This window comes from Tachyglossus aculeatus, chromosome 21, assembly GCF_015852505.1.
Source record: "Tachyglossus aculeatus isolate mTacAcu1 chromosome 21, mTacAcu1.pri, whole genome shotgun sequence".
Classification (NCBI taxonomy): Eukaryota; Metazoa; Chordata; class Mammalia; order Monotremata; family Tachyglossidae; genus Tachyglossus; species Tachyglossus aculeatus.
The window spans coordinates 30,087,507-30,114,206 of record NC_052086.1 but is presented as its reverse complement, the minus strand read 5'-3'; the positions used below and the strand labels follow the sequence as shown (position 1 = coordinate 30,114,206).

Below are 26,700 nucleotides of genomic sequence, written 5' to 3'. Positions count from 1 at the left end.
ACTAAGCACTTGGTAAGAAGTTAAAGAGAGAGTAGAATATAAGATCAATTACATTCCCTGCCATGGGAAAGACAAGACAACATGAAATGACCAAATTTTTGCGTGACAGTTCATTTGTGAGGTGTGGGAAGCATCCATTTTTTGTTCCCCAAAGGGGTGCTTGCAAGACTAATAACGAATGATTAGGCATGCAGAAGACATGTCCATTTCCTCAAGCATATTTCATTTTATGAGCTCCGCTTCTGTGAAAAACATCCCCAAATCTCTCTGTGACCTTCTTAACCAAGGTATCTTTTCTTCTTTTGATTGGAACGTATTTCCCATTACCAATTCCCATTAGCATTGGTTCAGAGCCTTTTGACATTTGTAATGTTCCAAACACTTCAACTGTTAACACCGCGGTTAGTAACAAAGCAGAAAAGTATATTTATGTAATTTGTTATTCTTATTTTTTTTTTGCAAAATGCATTAGTTACTCGTGTGGCTTGTTTCCTGGGCCAGGAAAAAATTAGTCAGAGAATAAGTACATAAAACAAACGGTAACTTGGGAAAAACACAACAACGCTGAAAACAAAAATCGTCTTATAAAAAACTTTGGTGGGATTAACTACGTGAAACAAAATAAAACAGTGGTTTCCAAGTGCAAAGCATCACACTTAGGACGTTCTAAAAGAAATCAATCAATAGTATTTATTGAGCACTTACTGTGTGCCAAGGACACACAGTCCAGCTCCTCCACAGTGACTGCAATTATGGGATGGGAGAACAGGGAAAAGCAGGGAAGTCTACCTGAATTCCCCAAGCTAATGGAGCTCCTCCATTCTTTGCTCCAAAGGTAGTGCTTTTCCTTCCTCCTCTATGGGAGGAAGTTCACTGTGGGCAGGGAATGTGTCTACCAACTCTGTTGTACTGTCTTCTCCCAAAGGCACAGCCCCTATGTATGTATCTTTAATTTATTTATTTATATTAATGTCCATCTCCCCCTCTAGACTGTAAGCTAGTTGTGGGCAGGGAATGTGTTTATTGTTATGTAGTCTCCCAAGTGCTTTGCACAATGCTCTGCTCACAGTAAGTGCTCAGTAAATACAGTTGACTGACTACAGTGCTCTGCAAACAGTAAGTACTCAATAAATACCATTAATTAATTAATTGATTGATTGTTTGATTCCCTTCTTCGGTCCGTGTTAGCTTAGGTGCTCCTTCTAACTCGGGCTGGTTGGTTTCAAATTTTCAACTGCTGCCACTTCGTCGGTTCCCTCCTAACAGTGCATCCTGGAGTGTCTACCTCACTCACATACTGATTAACGCCAGTCCTGTCCCCGTCCCCTGCCGAACACATCTTGCCCGACTTGAAATCAGGCCCAGTTCTTAACTTGTGACCGATCCACGGCGTTTGTGATTAGCGTGGATCAATCAATATCAATCAATCGTATTTATTGAGCGCTTACTGTGTGCAGAGCACTGTACTAAGCGCTTGGGAAGTACAAGTTGGCAACATATAGAGACAGTCCCTACCCAACAGTGGGCTCACAGTCTAAAAGGAAGGGAGAAGAGTACTGGGGGTAGGAGGTAAGCAACTGGAAAAAAAATACTAGAAATGAGGTCATGAAGTGTTCCATCTCTTTACATAAAAGATAGTTACCTGGCTGTGGAATAGAATGAGAAGTTGGAAAAAAGGCAAGGGCTCAGGGCTTGGAAGCTGGGAAGATGGAGAAGGAGAGACAAGGAAGCTATCAGGGCAGTGGTTCCATGGGGAAAACCGCCTGTAACAAACACCCACGGAAAACCCCTGGATCCCATGCCCATTACCCTCTTCTCTGTTGCCGGGATTTCTGGTTGCCCAAGGACTCCTAAATTCTCAGTCCCATGTAACAATTTAACAAGCAGGTCTCTCAGGTTCAGAAAGCCCACAAAACCTCTGTCCCTGGAAATGTAATTCAAGGTGAACAAGGCAATTCAGGGCAACAGCCATCTGCTTTCAGAAAGATCTCTGAGGAACAGGAGCTTGCAGCTGTTAAAGGGTGATACAGCAGTATAACACTTGATGCTTTAATGCAAAACCTGAGAGTAATCTTCTATTTGACAGAGCAGAGAAAATTCAAACCTGGAAATGCCTTCTTCAAAATAAAGGCATGTCAGACCATTTCCACACCCGTTTCTCCTCCGTTCTTCTCCGTTGGAGGCAACATGGCACATTTGACAGGGCACGACCCGGCAAGTTAGGAAGCTAGCTCTGCCACTGACCTGCTGTGTGACCCTGGGTGAATCACCTGACCTCTCTGAGCTTCATTTTTTCACTTCTGCAAAATGGGAATTGTGTATCCTGTCTGCCAGGAGCTGTGTTAGATCTGAATACCTTCTACCTCCCACAGTGGTGATCACAGTGTTTAAGAGAAGCAGTGTGACTGGAGAAGCAGCGTGGCTCAGTGGAAAGAGCCCAGGCTTTGGAGTCAGAGGTCATGGGTTCAAATCCCGACTCTGCCGCTTGACAGCTGTGTGACTTTGGGCAAGTCACTTAACTTCTCTGGGCCTCAGTTAACTCATCTGTAAAATGGAGATTTAGACTGTGAGCCCCACGTGGGACAACCTGATCACCTTGTAACCTCCCCAACGCTTAGAACAGTGCTTTGCACATAGTAAACAATTAATAATTAGTATTATGCACATAGTAAACAATTAATAAATGCCATTTTTTTTTAAAAAAAAAGCAGCGTGGCTCAGTGGAAAGAGCCCAGGCTTTGGAGTCAGAGGTCATGGGTTCAAATCCCGACTCTGCCTCTTGACAGCTGTGTGACTTTGGGCAAGTCATTTAACTTCTCTGGGCCTCAGCTAACTCATCTGTAAAATGGAGATTTAGACTGGAGATTTAGACTGTGAACCCCACGTGGGACAACCTGATCACCATGTAACCTCCCCAGCGCTTAGAACAGTGCTTTGCACATAGTAAGTGCTTAATAAATGCCATCATTATTATTATTATCAGAGAGAAGCCTATTTGACACATAGGTGGCTCTACCAAAGGTCGAAAGGGAAAGTAGGCCTTTGGAAAGAGGCACCTTGAAGCGAACAGCCATTGAGAATTCCTGGGGCACTAAATGTGCTAGAGGAAAGGATGCATGAAGGGAGTCGGAGCCTTAGTGGTTTACAACCAACTGCGAAAGCCCAGGGATCAGACTTGCTCCATTCCTGATGAATGGATTCAGTTACCCAGATGGTGTGTATAAATCCCCCCCTTAGCAGGTAGAGCTGGCAGCTACTGCTGTTTAGTGCCGTAATAAATACCCGTCGGCCACTTTAAAAGGTTGGGACCATTGCGTGAAGGTCTAAGCTCTCAAGGACTTTTATAGCTCATGAAATCAATAGTAAATTTGGTCGCCAAGGAGTGTTAGTGCTGACGGAAACTGTAGCTTAGGGGGAAAATAAGTCTGTTGATCGGGTGAGGGTACTCCAAATGGAGAATCTTCCGGTCATCAGAGGAAAGGCAGCTCCTGCTAATTGCAGCTATGGGTTATTTTTAGATCTGCATCAGGACTCATTATATGGAATCATCTCCCCAAAGTCCGAGTTATTGCACTGTAAATTCAATAAATGAACTTTTTCTAATGATGCCCTAAATCGCAGAGCACAACTCATCAGGTAAAGGCGAGCCGCTTGCATGGTATCCGCCGAGTATTTGGTCGCGTAGTAACTAATGACCACGAAAACACTTTGTGAATGTATAATCATTTCTGACTTCTTGATACAGACTGGGTTAGATTCACATGCCTTTTGGATCTTCTGAATGCAGTGACGAAGTTCTCCACCCTATTGCCAGCAAACCTTTCTTGTTTCCATCCTTCTCTCCTTTCTCTTGGCTGTCTGAACTTCTCACCCTCTTGAGACTCCTTCCTTCTCCCTTCAATCACAGCCAGTCATCTCCAACTGAATATGCCCACCTTCAACTTCAGGGCACCCTCCAACTCCCCGTTTTATTCCAAACTCCTGGAACAAACGATACACTCCTACTGTCTCCACTTCCTCTCCATTAACTGTTGGCACAGACTGGCTGTGAGAAGAGTCAGTCTCCTATCAGAGGCAGGCTAAAGGGGAAATAGGAAACTTAATCTAACCAGACCAGTATTTCGTAGAAGGCAAAGGCCTATATTTCTAAGTCAGGAAAGAGAGCCCCATGTGGGACAACCTGATCACCTTGTATCCTCCCCAGCACTTAGAACAGTGCTTTGCACATAGTAAGCGCTTAACAAATACCAAAATTATTATTATTATTATATGACTTGGCCAAAGTCACACAGCTGACAACCGGCAGAGCCGGGATTTGAACCCATGACCTCTGACTCCAAAGCCTGGGCTCTTTCCCACAGAGCCACGCTGCATACTCTATCCACTAGGCCTCACTGCTTCCGTGTGTGTCTGTGTTGTGTCTGTGTTTACGCATGTTTGATGAAAATCAACCCAGAGAATTCTATGTCCATATTGAAATGTGGACTAAGAGATTCCCTGTAAGGGACCACTCTCCAGAATGCCATTACTTAACCATTACATAGTAAATTACCGCTGCAAGATTCAGTGTGAGAGAGAATCGGGCTCACTGGGGTATTATGAGGTACTGAACTTTGTTATGTAGTGAACACAGTCGATATATATACCCTGGACACAGAAACCATATGCTCCCCTTCTGTTTTCATATTTCACATATTACACATATTTCTCACCACCCAGGGGCTCTAAGTAAGGACCTATTCCAGCAGGTAATTTGCAGTTCTAATCCATTTATTTCCCTGAAGACACTGCATATTTTTCTGGAAATAACAGCAATAACCTCTTTATTTGTCTTAACCATTTTAGAACACGTTTTTAGACAAAGGAGTAATGCCTCTCCAATCTTCTCAAGTCCCAAGAAAATTTTGCCCATTTGTTTCCGGTTATTTGTTTCGCTCAAACCTTAGCTTGGTTTGACAGATGGTCTCTCAGAGCCATCCCAAAGGGCTCAGCCAATGTCCTGGGCCTCCCTTTATGGATTTTTTAACTGTGCACCAGAATTATTTGTCTCCAGAGCACACAAAGAACCAATAACACCAGCTAAACAATCAGGTGTGGAGCCCTGGCTGGGAGGGGACCCATAAACGCTCAAGACAGAAGACTGAGCACAGAGTCAAGCTCCTTCACGTCGTACGTTGCAAATGGGCCATTTTGGCATTGCATCTCAATGCAATAAGCTATTTTATTTCACTGAAATACTCTGTCAATATGCTGTCTGTGAGTTTCACAGTGAACTCCCTTCTCCTTGGGTTCTTGCTCCGGTAATCAGTCGACAAAGTCGAGTCACCTGTGCTGGGCAGCAGCAGCAGCATGGGAAAAAAATCAAAGGTGGCGGATCAAGTGATCAAAACATTGACCAGACAACGGCAGAGACTCAAGTTTTTACTGCGTGGAAGAAGGCAGTGGTAATCCACCTCCGTAGCTTTACTGAGAAAACTCTATGGAGATACAGACCAGAGTGAGTTTATGATAGAAGATGGGGCTGTCTGAAGAGGATGCATCCATGGCATCGCTATGGGTTGGAAACGACATGATGACATTTGAAGAAGAAGAATTAATCAATCAGTGGTATTTCTTGAGCGCTCTCTGTATTCAGATCACTGTACTAAGCTCTTTGGAAAACACAACAGAGTTGCAACTTGTACTTCCCAAGCGCTTAGTGCAGTGCTCTGCACACAGTAAGTGCTCAATAAATACGATTGAATGAATGAATGAATGAATGGAAGACATGATGCCTGCCTTCAAAAATCTTCCTAAGAACCTAAGAGTTTACAATCCAATAAGAATCAATCAGCGTGGCTCAGTGGAAAGAGCACGTGCTTTGGAATCAGAGGTCACGGGTTCAAATCCCTACTCCGCCAATTGTCAGCTGTGTGACTTTGGGAAAGTCACTTCACTTCTCTGGGCCTCAGTTCCCTCATCTGGAAAATGGGGATTAAGACTGTGAGCCCCCCGTGAGACAACCTGATCACCTTGGAACCTCCCCAGCGCTTAGAAAAGTGCTTTGCATATAGTAAGCGCTTAATAAATGTCATCATTATCATTATCCTCATCAATTGTATTTATTGAGTGCTTACTGTTTGCAGAGCACTGTGCTAAGCACTTAGTACACAGTGTACTAAGTATTAGTGTATTATAACTGTATGTATTATAACTGTATTATATTTGTATTATATTATATATAACTGTATTAGTGTACACTTAGTACACTGATTATTATTATAATCAGTGGTATCTCCTGAGTGCTTCTCATGTGGAAAGCACGATACTAAGTAATAATAATGATAATAATAATAATAATGGCAATTTATTAAGCGCTCACTATGTGCAAAGCACTGTTCTAAGTGCTGAGCACTGAAGAGTACAATACAATAGAATAGATAGCAGTGATTTCTGCCCACAAGGAGTTTATAGGCTGATGTTAAAAGAAGGAACTTTCAAAAACTGCACAAAAGCCATAGGAAGATGGCTGTAGACTGTAAGCTCATTGTGGGCAGTCAGGGAATGTATCTACTACACTGTCATAATGTAAATTCCCAAGCACTTAGTACAGTCAAGTAAGTTCTCAATAAATACCATTGATTGATTGCAAAAGTAAGCTCATCTTTAGATTTTAATAAGCTCACTGTGGGCAGGGAATATTTCTATCAACTCTGTTATATTGTATTCTCCCAAGTGCATAGTATACTGCTCTGTACACAGTAAGTGTTCAGTACATACAATTAATTGATATAATCTCGACATTGAAAGTCCAGTTCTTTTGGTAGTATGGGGGATAGGGGATGATCCACAAACTCGGGCTTGCCCTCAAATTATACCCAGAAGGACACAACTCCCCTTCTATACTGTGAGCCCACTATTGGGTAAGGACCGTCTCTACATGTTACCAAATTGTAGTTCCCAAGCGCTTAGTACAGTGTTGTGCACACAGTAAGCGCTCAATAAATACGATTGAATGAATGAATGAATGAAGTGGACTATCCATTGACAGGGAATTCATCAGCATCAGACTGCTTTCACCTAGCAAGTTGGAAGAGCCAAAATTAAATTACTAGACAGACCATCCACTGACAAGATGACATCCTCTGTGACATCAATCAATGAATCAATGGTATTTGAGCCCTTACGGTGTGGAGAGCACTGTACTAAGCACTTGGGGCCTCTAGACTGTAAGGTTGTTGTGGGCAGGGGATGTGTCTGTTATATTTCCGTATTGTACTCTCTACCAAGCACTTAGCACACAGTAAGTGGTCAATAAATACGATTGACTGACTGACGTGGGAAAGCATAATACAGCAGAGTCGGTAGGCATCCCTTGAGGGGCCTCAATGGGGAGAGGTGTCACCAGCCCTTAAGAATCACTACATCCCTTCTCTGGAAAAATGCAAAAAGAGAAGCATGTCTTATCCCGGTGATCAAATGTGCAAATTACCTCTAACGTATAACAATGGTAAGCATTAAATAAACTGGCATGATGATGATGATGATGATGCTGTCGCCATCATAAACACTTGCTGTGCTACTGTATACCAATGGGTGCCAAGCATTGTACCATATACTTACCCTGACGGTGAAATTCACGTGTGTGTGGTGTGTGAGTGAGTGAGTGAGGATCTGGGTTCTAATCTCGGCTTTGCTACTTGCTTTCTGCGTGACCTTGAGCAAATCACTTAACTTCTCTGTGCCTTAGTTCCCGCACCTGTAAAATGGGGATTCGATACCTGTTCCCTCTCCTGCTTAGATTGGGAACGCCATGCGGGACAGGGACTCTATCCAACCTGATCATGTAGTTACGTTAGTGCTTAGAAAAGTGCTTGACACATAGCAAGAGCTTAATAAATCCTATTATTGCTATCATTATTATGACTGATCTGAAGTATCAGTGAATACAGGGTATTCAATAAATACGACTGAATGAGTGAAGTAAAAGTTTACAACCTGATCCTCGAGGATCTTGCAATCTATTTTCTGCCAGGGTACCACTCTCATATCTGATTCTCTTTGACCAAGGGTTTTCCATCCTCCACTAAAATGTTCTGTGGTGGAGATTCAGGCCCAAAGAAAATAATTTGGAAAAAAAAAATCGTTTATATAGGACAGGTGGAAGGATTTCTTTAGTAATTCAACATAAAATGTATCTTTCAGCCTTAATTGTTTTTAACATTAGCACCTTTGGCCTAGTGTTCTGAACAGACCACATAAGAGTGGATGGCAACTTCAACATCAGGGGCAAAATGGGTCTTCCTGAGGTGAACTCTTTGTAAGTCTGAATAAGAATAACAATAATAATAATAATAATAATAATAACAATAATAATAATAATGGCATTTATTAAGCACTTACTATGTGCAAAGCACTGTGCTAAGCGCTGGGGAGGTTACAAGGTGATCAGATTGTCCGACGTAGGGCTCACAGTCTTCATCCCCATTTTACAGATGAGGTAACTGAGACACAGAGAAGTTAAGTGACTTCCCCAAAGTCACACAGCTGACAAGTGGCGGAGCCAGGATTTGAACCCATGACCTCTGACTCCAAAGCCCGGGCTCTTTCCACCGAGCCATGCTGCTTCTATATTTTCTGAAGAAAATATAAAGCACGATAACCTAATTCTCCTTTATCGGCAGCTTCATCATCAATATCATGAAAAGGAGCATGGTAACTCGTATCTATAACTGCAAATAGTAGCTGTCCAATAAATACTGTTGAACTGCTATGATCGGTCATTCATTCATTCATTCAATCGTATTTATTGAGCGCTTACTGTGTGCAGAGCACTGTACTAAGCGCTTGGGAAGTACAAGTTGGCAACATATAGAAATAGTCCCTATCCAACAATGGGCTCATAGTCTAGAAGGGGGAGACAGACAGAAAAAACAAAACATATTAACAAAATAAGGCACATAGACTAGTCGGTGTGGAAACAGCATGGCCTAGTGGGTAAAGAATTGGCCTGGGAGCCAAAAGACCTGGGTTCTAATCCCAGCACCACCACAGGGACCTGTGTGACTTAGGCCAAGTCACTTAACTTCTCTGTGCATCGGTTTCCCCAACTACAAAACTGGGATGATTTCTTGTTCTCCCTCCTACTGTGAGCCCCACGGGGGACAGGGACTATATCTGGCCTGATTAACTTGCATCCATCCCAGTGATTAGACCAGGGCTTGACCCACAGTAGGTGTTTAGCAAATACTGTCAAAATTCAAATGCTTGCTTGATTTTGTGAAGTCAGGGCAGCTGTATTTTGGAATTACTTCCCCTGCTTGCCTCCTGATGATCCTAGGAGTCCTTTGGATGGACAATTACTGCCTGAGAGGGTGAGGGGGTAATGATGGTATTTCTTAACCGCTTCATATGTGCCAGGAACTGTACTAAACACTGAGGTGGATACAAGCCAATCAAGTTGGACACAGTTCCTGTCCCCTGTGGGGCTCACAGTCTCCATCCCCGTTTTACAAATGAGGTAACGGAGGCCCAGAGAAATGAAATAATAATAGTAATAATGATAGTATTTATTGGAAAAAAAAATTGTCTGTATAGGACAGGTGGAAAGGTTTCTTTAGTAATTCAACATAAAATGAATATTTCAGCCTTAATTGTTTTTAAAATTAGCCCCTTTGGCCTAGTGTTCTGAACAGACCACATAAGAGTGGATGGCAACTTCAACATCAGGGGCAAAATGGGTCTTCCTGAGGTGAACTCTTTGTAAGTCTGAATAATAATAATAATAATAATAATAATAATAATAATAATAATGGCATTTATTAAGCACTTATTATGTGCAAAGCACTGTGCTAAGCACTGGGGAGGTTACAAGGTGATCAGATTGTCCCACATGGGGCTCACAGTCTTTATCCCCATTTTACAGATGAGGGAACTGAGGCCCAGAAAACTTAAGTGATTTGCCCAAAGTCACACAGCTGACAAGTGGCAGAGCCAGGATTTGAACCCATGACCTCTGACTCCAAAGCCCGGGCTCTTTCCACTGAGCCACGCTGCTTCTCTGGTAGAATCTGGTAGTCTTGCCCTCCCCTTTGTTCCCTACTTGGATTCCAGAGACACTTCCAACGTCACGGTGGCATAAATAGTGATAGAGATGGGGAGATGGAAAAGTCTACTTTCCACGCAGAAGGATAGAGCTGAGAAAAATCATTTCAGAGAACGGCCAGGGAGGAATTTTCTCCTATTCCCTCCTTAAACCTGGTACGTAAATGATGTCACTTACTTTGATGACGTCCTCATCGGAAGACTTGCACTCCACCAATTCTGAAATGTCCGCCACAGCGCTATTCTCTTCTATGGAAACCACTTTGATAGGCACCGCTACCGTCTTCCCAGTGAGAATGGCTGTATTCAGAATTTCCGTGTCCTGCATACAGAACAAAATGGAGCTGGGTAAAGGTGGTTCCTGAGCTCTTTCTGGGGCTTCTGGGAGTCGTTTGCAGACTCTCACAGGCAGTAGGGAACCTCGGCCTTTCTTCCATCACCTCTCGCCAAAGTGGCCCTCCCTATATTAACTCCACGTTGACTTCCTTTGGAAATCTGAGTCCACAGAATACTGTTTGCGATTTCATTTTCCACAGAGTTTGAGAAATGCCACATCTGGTTTCCAGCCAGGCTCCAGCTTCACTTTCTATGACCTTTGCACACAAGTGGGCCGGAGTCCAAATAACGAGAGGGATTTTTACCTTAAATGCCCCAGCAGACATTAACACCAAAGATTCTTCTCTACTCGGGGCGAGACCACACACGCATTTTATCATTTCTACAATTAACAATGTATAACTTTCTCCCCTTTTCACATATTCAATTTCAGCAGATTTATTCACAGTTTCTCCATTTTCTCATGCATTATAAAGAAAGTACTTAGTTTTAGGGCCCAGAGTCTTGCTTGTGGAAAGTAGCATCTGTTTGCACTTACAGAGTTCTGTTGAGGCTGTATAACGGGCATTTGCACAAGGATCCAAACTCCGATTTTTAATCTCCTCTCCTTAATTGCCATTCATCTGGGACTCTTTCCCCAGGACTTTTACCTCCCAAAGTCTGAGGTCCTCAAAAAAACCACACTTTTCTCAGCTTACCCAGAGAAACTGCCAATTCATTACAATATGAGGAGATAAAAGCAATTAAGCCTTTAGACGTATATTGTGGCTGAGTATCTTCACCCAATAATTTAGGATGCTCACAGAGATTTTGTTTTTCAGAGAAATGACTATTTGTGTTACTCCATTTTAACTTGAGGCTGGTTTTGAGATGAGGAGACAAGAGAGAGAGGGAGAGTCCAATTTCAGGAAAATATTGAGGGTCCAGAGAAAGGGGATCAAATAAAAGTAAAAAATAAAACATAAAAAGATTGAATAGATCTTATTAGGAAAGTTTAAAGAAACTGGGAATTAACATGCACAAGCAAATGCTAAGATAAGATTAATGAGGGCCTTATATTTTGAAGACAATGATGGTGATAAAGAATGAGAATATAAAGTCACGAAGATTTCAGGACCGAGGCTAATGAGAATAATAGTAATCATAACTGTGGAATTTGTTAAATGCTTACTATGTGCCAAGCATGGCATTAAGCACTGTGTTACATACAAGATAAGAAGATGTGGGTTTGGTTTTGTTCTCTGTCTCCCCCTTTTAGACTGTGAGCCCACTGTTGGGTAGGGACTGTCTCTATATGTGGCCAATTTGTACTTCCCAAGCGCTTAGTACAGTGCTCTGCACACAGTAAGCGCTCAATAAATACGATTGATGATGATGATGATGATGATGATGATCTTAAATGGGAGCCCCACAGTCTAATTGGAGGGAAGACAGGTATTGAATCCTCATTATACAGATTCATTCTTTCATTCAGTCGTATTTATTGAATGCTTACTGTGTGCAGAGCACTGTACTAAGCGCTTGGAAAGTATACTTTGGCAACAGATGAAGAAACAAAGCGCAGAGAAGTTAAATGACTCACCCGAAGTCACATAGCAGGCAAATTGCAGAGTTGGGATTAGAACTGAGATTCTCTAACTCCTAATATCATGCACTTTTTACTATGTCACGGAGTTTCTCTGGGGCTAGTGATTTGTGCAGCACCCAATTCCTACCCTTGGTGTGCCTGCTTGGGGAGAGAGTGGAGCAAGCATGTAGGAAGGCAGGGGTGCAGCCAGACCATAGTGCATGCAGGGTTTTTTTAAATCAATTCTGACCAAGTTTACTGAGAACTGAAAAAGAAGAAATTGATTTAAATAAACAGGGAGGTAGAACTTGGTTTGATTTCAAGAGAAACCTTTGGACTGGGAGGGTGAGATTAAACTACCGTGGTTTAGTGGATAGAGAACAGAATTAGGATTTAGGAGACCTGGGTTCTAATCCTGACCCTGCTACTTGCCTGCTGTGGGACCTTGGGGATGTCATTGAACTTCTCTGGTCCTCAGTTTCCTTGTCTCTAAAATGGAGATTAAAAGTACTTGTTGTTCCTCCCTCTTAAACTGTGAGCCTCAATTAGTACTCAGTCCTCCTGGCTTGTTTGGGGCTTAACAAAATCTTTCCTTCATTTAGGGCTTAAGGGTTGAGGAGGGGAGGGAATGAAGCAGCGTGGCTCAGTGGAAAGAGCGTAGACTTGGGAGTCAGAGGTCATGAGTTTGAATCCCGGCTCCACGACTAGTCAGCTGTGTGAACTTGGGCAAGCCACTTCACTTCTCTGTGCCTCAGTTACCTCATCTGTAAAATGGGGATTAAGACTGTGAGCCCCAGTGGGACAACCTGATCATCTTGCATCCCCCAAGTGCTTAGAACAGTGCTTTGCACATAGTAAGCGCTTGCAAATACCATAATAATAACAATAATATTGAGGAAAAGAAGATGAAGGTGCAAGTGAGAGCTTCTCACTTAACTTCTCTGTGCCTCAGTTACCTCATCTGTAAAATGGGGATTAAGGCTGTGAGCCCCCCGTGGGACAACCTGATCACCTTGTAACCTCCCCAGTGCTTAGAACAGTGCTTTGCACATAGTAAGCGCTTAATAAATGCCATTATTATTATTATATTATTATTATTCTCAGAAGGGACAAGGTGGAAACAAACTATTGCAGAATCACTGCATGCCTATGATTGCCTGAGAGACTCAAAGCCAGTTTTCCTCTTATTTTAATGATATGGGTTAAGCCCTTAACACATATCATTAAAATAAGAGGAAAACTGGCTCATTTTACAGATAACTGAGGCACAGAGAAGTGAAGTGACTGGCCCAATGTCACACAGCAGACAAATGGTGTAGCCGGGATTAAACCTAGGTACCCTGACACTCAGGACAGTGCTCTTTTCCTTAGGCCATGCTGCTTTCTCCAGGCCACCGTGCTTCTTCTCTTGAAATGTATGCTCCCTGACCAGGGGTGGAGGCAGTTCTTTCACTAAAAAGAACCAGAGGCCTTGTCATTTCTCAACTAGATAAGCATCAGAGGAGAATCATCAATCGTATTTACTGAGCGCTTACTGTGTGCAGAGCACTGTACTAAGCGCTTAAGGGACCCACAGTGGCACATAAATAAGGATAACAGGGCTACTAGTCAGAAGAGAAATGCAGTTTGGGGAGTAAAGCAAGGATATTTATTTGAGAAGGAGTCTGATTCTGCTTCTGTCTGCTAGCCAGGTCACCCTTGCTCAGAAAAGATGTATCTCTGGATATCAGGGATGTTTAATGATTTGTAAAAATAGATCTGAAAGATGCGTTTGGAGCTCTTGCTTGCAAATGAAGGTACCTGAATGTTAATAAAGTCCAAGGAGTTATAACTAGGAAATCTCCAAACAGGTTGCTGCCATTTCACTTAGTTGATTTTTTTTAATTAAAAAGGGACTCAAGTCTCTGCAATCATGTAGGAAGAGCCCCTGTAATCTAGAGATTAGTATATAGCAGAAGTCATCCCTGTCAATCATCTAAGGGCCTTCTACTCCCAAGAACCTCTAGATGACACGTTGCCTTCATATCAGGCATTTAAATCAAAATTCATATTTTCTTGCTCAGGTGTCCGTTCTTTCGATCAATTAATCTATCTCATTTATTGAGCGCTTACTAGGTGCAGAGCACTGTACTAAATGCTTGGAAAAGTACAATATAACAAGAGTTGCTAGACACGTTCCTTGCCCTTCGTGAGTTTACAATCTAGAAGTAAGAAATTAACCAGAATAATTTATTTTAGTCCAGGTTCTATGTGACTGTGGAAAGGATTTATCAATATTTACCTCCATATGGGAGGTGGTACAACATTCCACATGGATCACTAGCATTTAGAGAAGCATCCAGACAGTCAATTGTACTTACTGAGTGCTTACTGTGTGCACTGTACTAAGCACTTGGGAGAGAACAATGCAATAATATAACGAGACACATTCCCTTCCCACAGTGAACGTACATTCTAGAGGAGGAGACAGACATTAATATAAATAAATACAGAAAATTACAGATATGTGCATAAGTGCTATGGGACTGGGAGAGGGGATGAATAAAGGAAGCAAGTCAGCGTGACTCAGAAGGGAGTGGGAGAAAAAAAAACCCGGAGGGTTTAGGGAAGGCCTCCTGTAGGAGATGGGTCTTCAATAGGTCTTTGAATAATAATAATAATAATAATAATAATGATGGTATTTTTTAAGCTCTTACTATGTGCAAAGCACTGTTCTTGAAGTTGGGGAGAGTGATTGTCTGTCAGATATGAAGAGAGAAGGTGTTCCAAGCCAGAGGCAGGACGTAGGGGAGACAGGTGAGATCGAGGTACAATGAGAAGGATGGCATTGATAATAATAATAATGATGACATTTGTTAAGCGCTTACTATGTGCAAGGCACTGTTCTAAGCACTGGAGAGGTTACAAGGTGGTCAGGTTGTCCCACAGGGGGCTCACAGTCTTAATCCCCATTTTCCAGATGAGGGAACTGAGGCCCAGAGAAGTGAAGTGACTTGCCCAAAGTCACACAGCTGACATTTGGAGGAGTCGGGATTAGAACCCATGACCTCTGGATCCCAAGCCCTTGCTCTTTCCACTGAGCCACGCTGCTTCTTTCCCTAGGCCACGCTTCTCTTTAAATCCCTCAATCACCTTGCCCCCTCCTACCTCACCTCACTACTCTCCTATTACAACCCAGCCTCCACACTTTGCTCCTCTAGAGAAGCAGCGTGGCCATGTCAGCTGTGTGACTTTGGGCAAGTCACTTCACTTCTCTGAGCCTCAGTGACCTCATCTGTCAAATGGGGATGAAGACTGTGAGCCCCCCGTGGGACAACCTGATCACCTTGTAACCTTCCCGGTGCTTAGAACAGTGCTTTGCACATAGTAAGCGTTTAATAAATGCAATAAAAAAAAAACTCTAAGGGCAGCTTCCCTTGACAGCATTCTCAGGGAGGTGAAGGCTTTGTTCCTTTCTCAGTGAGACTCAGCCAGCCGGGAACATTGCTTCAGGGTGGAAAAAAAGAACAAAATCGGTTCTACAGTGATTTTTCAGTGCTTCCATTGTTCAGTATTAAGAATCAGAGGGAAAGCTCAGTGGTGTCTGCTGCTGGAAGAGGGCTCAGTGAACTTTTTCGGTTCCTCGCCTACTGAAGGGATGCTATGCACCTGCCAGCCAGTCAAGTTACTGTAGGATGCATGCCCACTGCTTGAGAATATGGGGGGCTTAGCGCAGCCCATCACCACTACCGCAGACCAACTTAAATGCAGGTGTATTTTATGACTACAACAAAAATGTAAAATAAAAAATAATAAAATAAAAAAAGATCCGGGGGGGAAAATGTGTAGAGAAGCAGCGTGGCTCAGTGGAAAGAGCACGGGCTTAGGAGTCAGAGGTCATGGGTTCTAATCCCGACTCCGCCACTTGTCAGCTGTGTGACTTTGGGCAAGTCACTTCACTTCTCTACGCCTCATTTACCTCATCTGTAAAACGGGGATTAAGACTGTGAGCCCCACGTGGGACAACCTGGTCACCTTGTATTCCCCCCACCCCAGAGCTTAGACAGTGCTTTGCACATAGTAAGCGCTTAACAAATACCATCATTATTATTATTATTACTAATTCTGGAACGATAATGGAATTGACTTGAGGGACAAAGCCAGACCCAAGTGGTCCCTTATTTTGCTTTATTTAGATTCCACCTTTGTAACACCTCTAGAATGATCCAAACTCTCATCATAGCCGTCCCTCACTATTCATTCATTCAATCATATTTATTGAGTGCTTACTGTGTGCAGAGCAATGTACTAAGCGTTTGGGAAGGACATCAGTCTCCTTGCTGACTTGCTTACCTCCTGTCTCTCCTCACTCCAGTCCACACCTTAATCTGCTGCTGCTGGGATTATTTTTCTGAAAATAAAAAGTTCAGTCCACTCCTCCCCTATCCTTAAAATTTTCCAATGGTTGCCCGCCGACCTCCAAGCCAAAGGGAAACTACTTACCATGGCTTTCAGGCACTCGATCAGCTCTCCACCTCATATCTTACCTCGCTGATTTTCTACTACCAGCCAATCTATACACTTCCCTCCTCTAATTCCAATCTACACTTTGGAATTAGTGTAGATTCCCCCACCCCCCCCCACCTTTCTTATCCTTATGGGCAGGAATTGTCTCTCTTTATTGCTGAATTGTACTGTCCAAGTGCTTAGTATAGTGCTCTGCACATAGTAAGCTCTCAGTAAATACAGTTGAATAGAATGAATGAATCCTACAGTTAGCCACTCTCCCCAATCTTCAAAATCCTCCTGAAACCACAACTCCTCCAAAAACTCTTCCCTAACTAAGCCGTCACTTCCCTGTTTATCTCCCTCTCCATTACCTATAAATTCCCTATCTCTCCCTTCTCCATTGCCTATAAATTCCATCTGTATCACTTACACATTTGATAATCACCCCTCCCCTAACCCCGAGCACCCATATACATATCCTTATATTCTCCAATTCCCGTAGCTATAATTTACTTCAATGTCTGTCTCCCCTTCTAAACTGCATGGTCTTTGTGGGTGGGGATCGTGTCTATGTATTCTAGCGCTTTGTACTCTCTGAAATGCTAGTTCAGTGTTCCGCACACAGTAAGTATTCAGTAAATACCATTATTTGATGGATTATAACTTTGCTCTTGACTCTGAGTTCAGGGCAGGGATGGAACCGTTCTTTCTAAACTCCTACAGATAGGCCAGAACATCACTCTCTCCACCTTCAAAGCATTATTAAGGTCACATCTCCTCCAAAAGCCCTTCCCCACTTAAGATTCTTTTCTCTGGCTTGCTCTCCCTTCTGCATCATCTGTGCACTTGGATCTGTGACCTTTGAACATTTGATATTCGTCCCACCCCTACTTATGACCTTATGTACAGCACTTATGTGCGCATCTTTAAATTATATATTATAAATTTCTTATTCATATTAACGTCTCTCTCCCCCTCTCGACTGTAAGGTCATTATGGGCAGGAAACGGGTCTGTTAATTCTGTTGTATTGTGCTCTCTCAAGTGCTTAGAACAGTGGTTGGCACAGAATAAGCGCTTAATAAATACCATTATTGTTATTACAGTGCTCAATAAATATGATTGACTGACATTGATAAACTCAACTTTGTAGTGGAAATGGGACCCAGGCTTCCCCTGCCCCTCCTTCCAATTATTCATTCATTCATTCATTCAAGTGTATGTATTGAGCGCTTACTGTGTGCAGAGCACTGTACTAAGCGCTCAGGAAGTACAAGTTAGCGACATATATCCACAGAACTTGGGAGTGTGAAATAGACCCAGGCTGGATGAACATTTTGGAAACCAGAAAGTTTTCTGTGTGTCGATTATTCAGTGTATAATACAATAATTATATTGTATCTTACCTCGTTGATTTCCTAATTCAATTCAGCACCTCACTTGGCTCCCTTTCTGCTATTCTACTCATTGTATTTTGATTTTGTCTATCTTGTTGCCAACCTCTTGCCCAGATCCCGCCTCTGGCCTGGAAATACCTTTGCCTTCATATCAGATAGACCGATCGCCACGCTCCGCACTTCCCAAACCTTATTAAATTCACATCTCCTCCAAGAGGCCTTCCCCAACTGCGCCCTCATTTCTCCTTCCTTCTGTGTCACCCTCGCACTTAGATTTTCCCCCTTTATTCATCCCACCCTCAGCCCCGTGGCATTTATATACATCCATAATTCATTTTGATATCTATCCCCTTCCCTCTAGACTTTAAGATCCTAGTGGGCAGGGATTGCATCTACCAACTCTGCTATATTGTATTCTCCCAAATGCTTAGTAGAATGCCCTGCACACCGTAAGCTCTTGGTGATTGATTGATTGGTAAAACCTGTACATTTTCTACTAAAAATGCATTCAAAATGAAAACAAAGGATTCTAAGTAAATCATATCCCCAAGGAGGTTGCAGATGGATTTAACTGTTCTGGAATGCAGTTGCACTTGGATTTTTCTGAAGAGTAATTCTTATATATCAGCCTCTCAGTAAAAGGAACGAGCATTTAACCATGACTAATTTGGGAGCTAATTCAACATTATATCGACACAGAATGAGGAAGCAAAGTGACAGCTGTTTAATTAAACTTTCAATCCGATTAGATGGTGTTGCCAAGAGAAATCCACTGGAGCCTGAGGTCATGAGAATAGGCCTATTCGCAGGTTGAAGCTCCACGCAACTGCATAAGATGATGTTAATCACAGCTCAACTATCAGGCCTTTACCCCTGGCTGATTCTTTGGTTTGACAATTTGACACCGCTCCTCCAAGGGTACTGGTGCTGTTTTATTTTCTTTTACTTAAAAAAAAAAAAATACAACCACCCCAAAATCCTTTAAGTTGTTGCCCAAATAAGAGAATGAAGATGAGCTTTTCCTGAAGCGAGTCCAGGCTTTGGAAAGCATTTCCAACAGTGCTCAGCACACGGTAAGAGCTCAATAAATACGATCAAATGAACGAATGAATTCGATCACTGGCTGAAGTGAGAAAAGCATCACAATGGCATTAAATTGCAGCAGTCATTGTGAAGAATAGGGGGGAATCACGTTGATGTTGATGCTGCTAGTCAGATATTGTTCTACCACCAATCAATCAATCCATCAATGATATTTATCGAGCACTTACTATATGCTGAGCACTTAACTAAGTGCTTTGGAGAGAACCAGTCTAGAAGGGGGAGACAGACATTAATATAAATAATATAATAGACTGTAAGCTCAGGGTGGGCGAGCCACTTAACTTCTCTGTGCCTCAGTTCCCTCATCTGTCAAATGAGGATTGAGACTGGGAGCCCCATATGAGACAACTTGATTACCTCATATCCCCCCCAGCTCTTAGAACTGCACTTGGCACATAGTAAGCCCTGAACAAATGCCATTATTATTATTATTTTGTCTTCTAACTCTCCCAAATGCTTAGCACAGTGCTCCATACACAGTAAGTGCTCAATAAATATGATTGATGGTTTGATTGAAAGGCAGAAATATATGCAAGTAAAGCATTTTTAATCAGATTTCCATTTTATCTCCAACCAAATCAGATCACAGGGATCCCAAGTGCTTAATACAGTGCCCTGCATTCATTCATTCATTCAATCATATTTATTGAGTGCTTCCTGTGTGCAGAGCACTGTACTAAGCGCTTGGGAAGTACAAGTTGGCAACATATAGAGACAGTCAATCAATCAATCAATCAATCGCATTTATTGAGCGCTTACTGTGTGCAGAGCACTGTACTAAGCGCTTGGGAAGTCCAAGTTGGCAACATCTAGAGAAAGTCCCTACCCAACAGTGGGCTCACAGTCTAGGAGGGGGGAGACAGAGAACAAAACCAAACATATTAACAAAATAAAATACATAGAATAGACACGTACAAGTAAAATAGGGTAATAAATATGTACGAACATATATACAGGTGCTGTGGGGAGGGGAAGGAGGTAAGATGCGGGGGTGGAGAGGGGGCGAGGGGGAGAGGAAGGAAGGGGCTCAGTCTGGGATGCCATAAATGCCATTATTAACCGCCGGGCTCACTGCCCGCCTGCACACAGTAAATGCTCAGGAAATCAAGTGGCTCAGTGGAAAGAGCCCGGGCTTTGGAGTCAGAGGTCATCGGTTCAAATCCCGGCTCTGCCACTTGTCAGCTGTGTGACTTTGGGCAAGTCGCTTCACTTCTCTGTGCCTCAGTTCCCTCATCTGTAAAATGGGGATGAAGACTTTGAGCCCCATGTGGGGCAACCTGATCATCCTGTAAACTCCCCAGCGCTTAGAACAGTGCTTTGCACATAGTAAGCGCTTACTAAATGCCATCATTATTTTTATTATTATTATTACAAATGACTGAATGATGAGCTGTTGCTTGCATGATCTCACGTCTCCTCCTGCCTTCAAGACATCTCTACATGGTTGTCCTCCCGTTATTTCAAACTTAACACGTCCAAAACATAGCTCCTTATCTTCCCACCCAAACCCTGTCCTCTCCCTGACTTTCCCATCACTGTAGATGACACCACCATCTTTCCCATCTCACAAGCACATAACCTTGGCGTTATCCTTGACTTCTCTCTCGTGTTCAACCCACATATTCAATCCACCACCAAATCCTGTCGTTCTCACTTTAACAACATCGCTAAAACCCTCACTTTCCTCTCCATCCAAACTCCTACCACATTAATACAGAGGGCCTTAGTGGAAAGCACATGGGCTTGGGAGTCAGGGGACGTGGGTTCTAATCACTTGTCCACCACTTGTCTGCTGTGTGACCTACCACTACTTAACTTCTCTGTGCCTCAGTTACCTCATCTGTAAAATGGGGATTAAGACTGTGAGTCCTATGTGGGACAACCTGATTACCTTGCATCTACCCTAGCACTTAGAACAGTGCTTGGCACATAATAATAATAATAATAATAATAATAATAATAATAATAATGGCATTTATTAAGCACTTACTATGTGCAAAGCACTGTTCTAAGTGCTGGAGAGGTTACAAGGTGATCAGGTTGTCCCACGGGGGGGCTCACAGTCTTAATCCCCATTTTACAAATGAGGTAACAGGCACAGAGAAGTTAAGTGACTTGCCCAAAGTCACGCAGCTGCCAACAAATACCATAATATATACAAATATGTATTAATACAATCATTCATCCTATCCCACCTAGATTACTATTATTCTATTTATTTATTTATTTATAATAATAATAATAATGATGACATTTGTTAAGCACTTACTATGTGCAAAGCACTGTTCTAAGCGCTGGGGAGGATACAAGGTGATCACGTTATCCCACTTGGGGCTCACAGTCTTAATCCCCATTTTACAGATGAGGTAACTGAGGCCCAGAGAAAGTGAAGTGACTTGCCCAAAGTCCCACAGCTGACAATTGGCGGAGCCGGGATTTGAACCCATGACCTCTGACTCCAAAGCCCGGGCTCTTTCCAATGAGCCACGCTGCTTCTCTATTTATTTATTTTACTTGTACATATCTATTCTATTTATTTTATTTTGTTAATATGTTTGGTTTTGCTCTCTGTCTCCCCCTTCTAGACTGTGAGCCCACTGTTGGGTAGGGACCGTCTCTATATGTTGCCAACTTGTACTTCCCAAGTGCTTAGTACAGTGCTCTGCACACAGTAAGCGCTCAATAAATATGATTGATTGATTGGTTGATTGAACAACCTCCCTCCTCAAGCTGGATGGACAATTATTCTCCCTGCCTTCAAAGCCTCATTGAAAGCGCATCTCCTCCAAGAGGCCTTCCCAGACTAAGCCCAGCTTTTCCTCATCTTCCACTCCCTTCTGTGTCATCTTGACTTGCTCCCTTTGCTCTTCATCTCTCCCAGCCCCACAGCACTTATGTACATATCTGTCATTTTGTTTATTTGTATTGATAATAATAATTGTGGTATTTGTTAAGCACTTATTTGTTTGCCAAGAATGGTACTAAGTGCTGAGATAGATACAAGGAAATTGGATTGGACACAATCCCTGTCCCGCATGGGACTCACAGTCTTAATTCCCATTTTACAGATGAGGAAACTGAGGCACAGAGAAGTGAAGTGAATTGCCCAAGGCCACACAGTAGACAAGTGGCAGATTCGGGATTCGAACCCATGACCTTGTGACCTAGTTCTATCAACTATGCCATGCTGTCTGCCTTCCCCTCCAGACAGTGAGTTCACTGTGGGCAGGGAATGTCACCATTTGTTGTTTTATTCTACTTTCCCAAGCACTTAGTACAGTGCTCTGCACACAGTAAATGCTTAAATTAATATGATTGAATAAGTGAATGAAAGATCTCCAGCAGTTTCCATCAAGTGGAAAGTTGGCACTATATTTTGAAGAACTGCCTTTCAAGGGCCATTAACTGCTACTTACCTGATAAAGGATCCTTATCTTTTTATTTTTACTGATTTAAGTACTTGTGTTTTATCTACATTTAACTTCATCCTTTTCTAACTATTGTTTCACAAATTGATGTTGGCTTAATAATAATAATGATAATAATAATGCTGGTATTTGTTAAGCACTTACTATGTGCCAAGCACTGTTCTAAGCGCTGGGGTAGATACAAAGTAATCAGGTTGTCCCACGTGGGGCTCACAGCCTTCATCCCCATTTTACAGATGAGGTCACTGAGGCCCAGAGAAGTGAAGTGACTTGCCCAAGGTCACCCAGCTGACAAGTGGCAGAGCTGGGATTTGAACCCATGACCTGTGACTCCCGAGCCCGGGCTCTTCCCACTGAGCCATGCTGCTTAAGTGCAGGGATACTATATTAAACATTTTGCTTTGTGAGGCTCCAAAAAGAGAGGTGTTCAATGAATACAGGTGGTGGACAGGTGAAATAAAGGTAGAGGTTCAGAGCATTATTTCAAAAACTATGTTGCCTTTCTTGTAATCTTTTATTTTAATAACATTTGTTAGGTGCCTACTACATTCCAGGCACTGTACTAAGTGCTGGAGAAGATACAGGCTAATCAGGTTGGACAGAGTTCATTTCAATCAATCAATCAGTTATATTTATTGAGTGCTTACTGTGTGCAGAAAATTCCTAAATGGGGCTCACAGTAATAATAATAATGATGAGGGTATTTATTAAGCACTTACTATGTGCAAAGCACTGTTCTAAGCACTGGGGGGGGAACAAGGTTATCAGGTTGTCCCACGTGGGGCTCACAGTCTTCATCCCCATTTTACAGATGAGGGAACTGAGGCCCGGAGAAATGAAGTGACTTGCCCAAAGTCACACAGCTGACAATTGGCAGAGCTGGAATTTGAACCCATGACATCTGACTCCAAAGCCCGGGCTCTTTCCACTGAGCCATGCTGCTTCTCCATAAAAAGCACTTATCAAATATTGTTATTATTATTAGTGACATCCACAAAAAAATCTAATAATAATAATGTTGGTATTTGTTAAGTGCTTACTATGTGCAAAGCACTGTTCTAAGCGCTGGGGTAGATACAAGGTGATCAGGTTGTCCCACGTGGGGCTCACAGTCTTAATCCCCATTTTACAGATGGGGTAACTGAGGCACAGAGAAGTTAAGTGACTTGCCCAAAGTCACACAGCTGACAATTTGCAGAGCCGGGGTTTGAACCCATGACCCCTGACTCCAAAGCCCGGGCTCTTTGAGCCATGGGGCTAACAGAGACAATCCCTTCCCAACAACGGGCTCATAGTCCAGAAGGGGGAGAGAGACAACAAAGCAAAACGATAACATCAATAACATCAAAATAGATAAATAGAATTATGGGTCTATCCACATCATTAATAAAATAAATAGAATAATAAATACGTACAAATAGACACAAGCGCTGTGGGGCGGGGAAGGGGGTAGAGCAGAGGGAGGGAGTAGGGGCGATGGGGAGGGGAGGAGGAGCAGAGGAAAAGGGGGGCTCAGTCTGGGAAGCCTTCCTGGAGGAGGTGAGCTCTCAGGAGGGCTTTGAAGGGGGGAAGAGGGCTAGTTTGGTGGATGTGAGGAGGGAGGGCATTCCGTGTGGGCCAGGGGTCAATGGCGGACCGGCGAGAACATTAGAGCTATATCTTAACTGGTGACCTTTCTTTATCGCTTCATTAGCAAAGGAGTCATCTATTTTATGACCTCCTTTATCAAAAAAAAGAAAACCAACCCACAATTCAATAGCTCTCTGAAATGACTACCTCAATTCTTCAGAGAGCAGGAAAAGCAAAAGACTTCCCTCATATCCTTAAGATGCCCTGGGCTGGAAGCATCCTGGATACTCATATCTTCGAAGTGAGCACACTCTCCTAACATAATAATAATAATAATAATAATAATAATAATAATAATAATAATGGCATTTATTAAGCGCTTACTATGTGCAAAGCAATGTTCTAAGCGCTGGGGAGGTTACAAGGTGATCAGGTTGTCCCACGGGGGGCTCACAGTCTTAATCCTCATTGTATAGATGAGGTCACTGAGGCGCAGAGAAGTGAAGTGACTTGCCCAAACTCACACAGCTGACAACTGGCAGAGTCGGGATTTGAACCCATGACTTCTGACTCCAAAGCCCGGGCTCTTTCCACTGAGCCACGCTGCTTCTCTAACATGCATCAGCATGTTAGACTGTGAGCCCACTGTTGGGTAGGGACCGTCTCTATATGTTGCCAACTTGTACTTCCCAAGCGCTTAGTACAGTGCTCTGCACACAGTAGTCGCTCAATAAATATGATTGATTGATTGATTGATCTGCATGGACAGTAAGGGATGTTTGCCAAAAAAAAAAGTACCTTTGATGATAAGATGATTTTACTAAAATGCAATTATCTGGCAAAATTAAAGATATCTGTCCTTTGCAATTGGAATTTAATGCCATTTGCCAAGGAGGTTGGACATTTTAGGAAGTGAGCTCGTTTGAACATGCTAAAGAATATTCATTTCTAAATCATTTCCACAATATGGTTTTCCTCAAATACCCTCTACTGACATTCAGGTAAAGCCTGCATACAACAGTTAAATTTATACCATTTATCCAATATAACTTTTAAGAGGAAGCCCGGGGAAACTTTAAAGAGGGAAAACTTCTGTCAATTGTATTAGTTCTTTTTCAATATGAAAGAAAGCTTATTGCTGTCCCCAGTTGTTTTCCATAGTTTCTGATAACAACATTTACCTGTGGAGAAATGTGGCTAAATAAAAGTGGAGAGATCAACTATGTTAGCTGCAAAAATACTGCAAAATAGCAATTTATCATCTCTATAGTTGAGCAAATTCTCTCTTTCTCTCTGAGGATATGGGCATGTCAATTATCCCAACAAATAAGCTGCTTGTAGCAATAGATCAATTACTCCAGATTCTGTTACGAGTGGGAGACTCAACTCCCTTTCCATTTATTTCCAATTCATTTGAAGTAGAAACTTTTTGGGAGGTAAAAGAACTTCACTTAGGCTATCAATTTGTTTCTAACCTAATATAGCATCTCAATACCAAAACTTGCGTTTAAAAAAAGAAAGCAATTGGATTTAAGAAGGTATCTGTGTCAACAAAGTTTAGCCACAACAAATGACTTATCAAAACTGACTGACCTTTGGGGGAACCCCCAGAACGTGTACAAACAAGATTTTCCTGGGTGGGAGGAAGAGTTTGAAAGCTAGGAAGTGCTGTGAATCAATCGTATTTATTGAGCACTTACTGTGTGCAGAGCACTGTACTAAGCGCTTGGGAAGTACAAGTTGGCAACATATAGAGACAGTCCCTACCCAACAGTGGGCTCACAGTCTAACATGCAGATGCATGTTAGAGAAGCAGCGTGGCTCGGTGGAAAGAGCCCGGACTTTGGAGTCAGAGGTCATGGGTTCAAATCCCGACTCCGCCAATTGTCAGCTGGGTGATTTTGGGCAAGTCACTTCACTTCTCTGGGCCTCAACTCCCTCATCTGTAAAATGGGGATGAAGACTGTGAGCCCCCCGTGGGACAACCTGACCACCTTGTAACCTCCCCAGCACTTAGAACAGTGCCTTGCACATAGTAAGCGCATGATAAATGCCATTATTATTATTATAATTTTTATTATTTTGAGAAACCAAAAGCCTGGGAATCTGTCCAGCTATTAGCCATTGTAGGCAGATTCCTAATCTTCGCTACTGTCATCTTTCAACCTTTTTGCCTGAAAAAATGAATGAAAAATGTTGTTGTTACAGCACTGTACACGCTCCCAGATCCTCAAAATGAACCAAGTGCAGATTTACTGGGTCACTCTCTGATGGTGACCAAAGAATTCACAAAGGTTAACAGAAATTGTATGGATACACAACCAGAACGATGCGGGATGGAAGCAGATGGAAGTGGGACATTCTGGGAGAGATTGGTCTATGGTGTTGCTATGGGTTGAACACATTTCGACTGCTTAAGATAACAACAACAAGAGAGAAAGTGAGGGCCATAGGAAAAGGAGAGCACTCAAAGCCCCAAGTTCTCCAACCATGGTATTTAATAATAATAATAATAATAATGGCATTTGTTAAGTGCTTACTATGTGCAAAGCACTGTTCTGTGATACTAAAAAAAAAAACATGCCCAAAGGGAGGAAAGGATGTGGAATTTCCCCTAACTAAAAAAAACAACACAAAACTGTGGTATAAATAGTGGGGTGGTTCTTGTTCACTGAACTAGACTATAGGTAATAGTCTGTGGAGACTGAGTGGCTACCATCTATGGTTCA

General features: G+C 42.5%; 1 protein-coding gene across 2 annotated transcripts in view; it reads right to left on the bottom strand.

Annotated features, from left to right (window-relative positions):
- The window catches only part of TMEM132C (transmembrane protein 132C), a 206,642-nt gene that overhangs the window by 35,325 nt on the left and 144,617 nt on the right, over nt 1–26,700 (bottom strand). For both annotated transcript variants that reach the window (XM_038763698.1, XM_038763699.1), the window contains one exon: nt 10,262–10,405. In XM_038763698.1, coding sequence (XP_038619626.1) covers nt 10,262–10,405 — 144 coding nt within the window. The remainder of the gene's footprint in view (nt 1–10,261; nt 10,406–26,700) is intronic.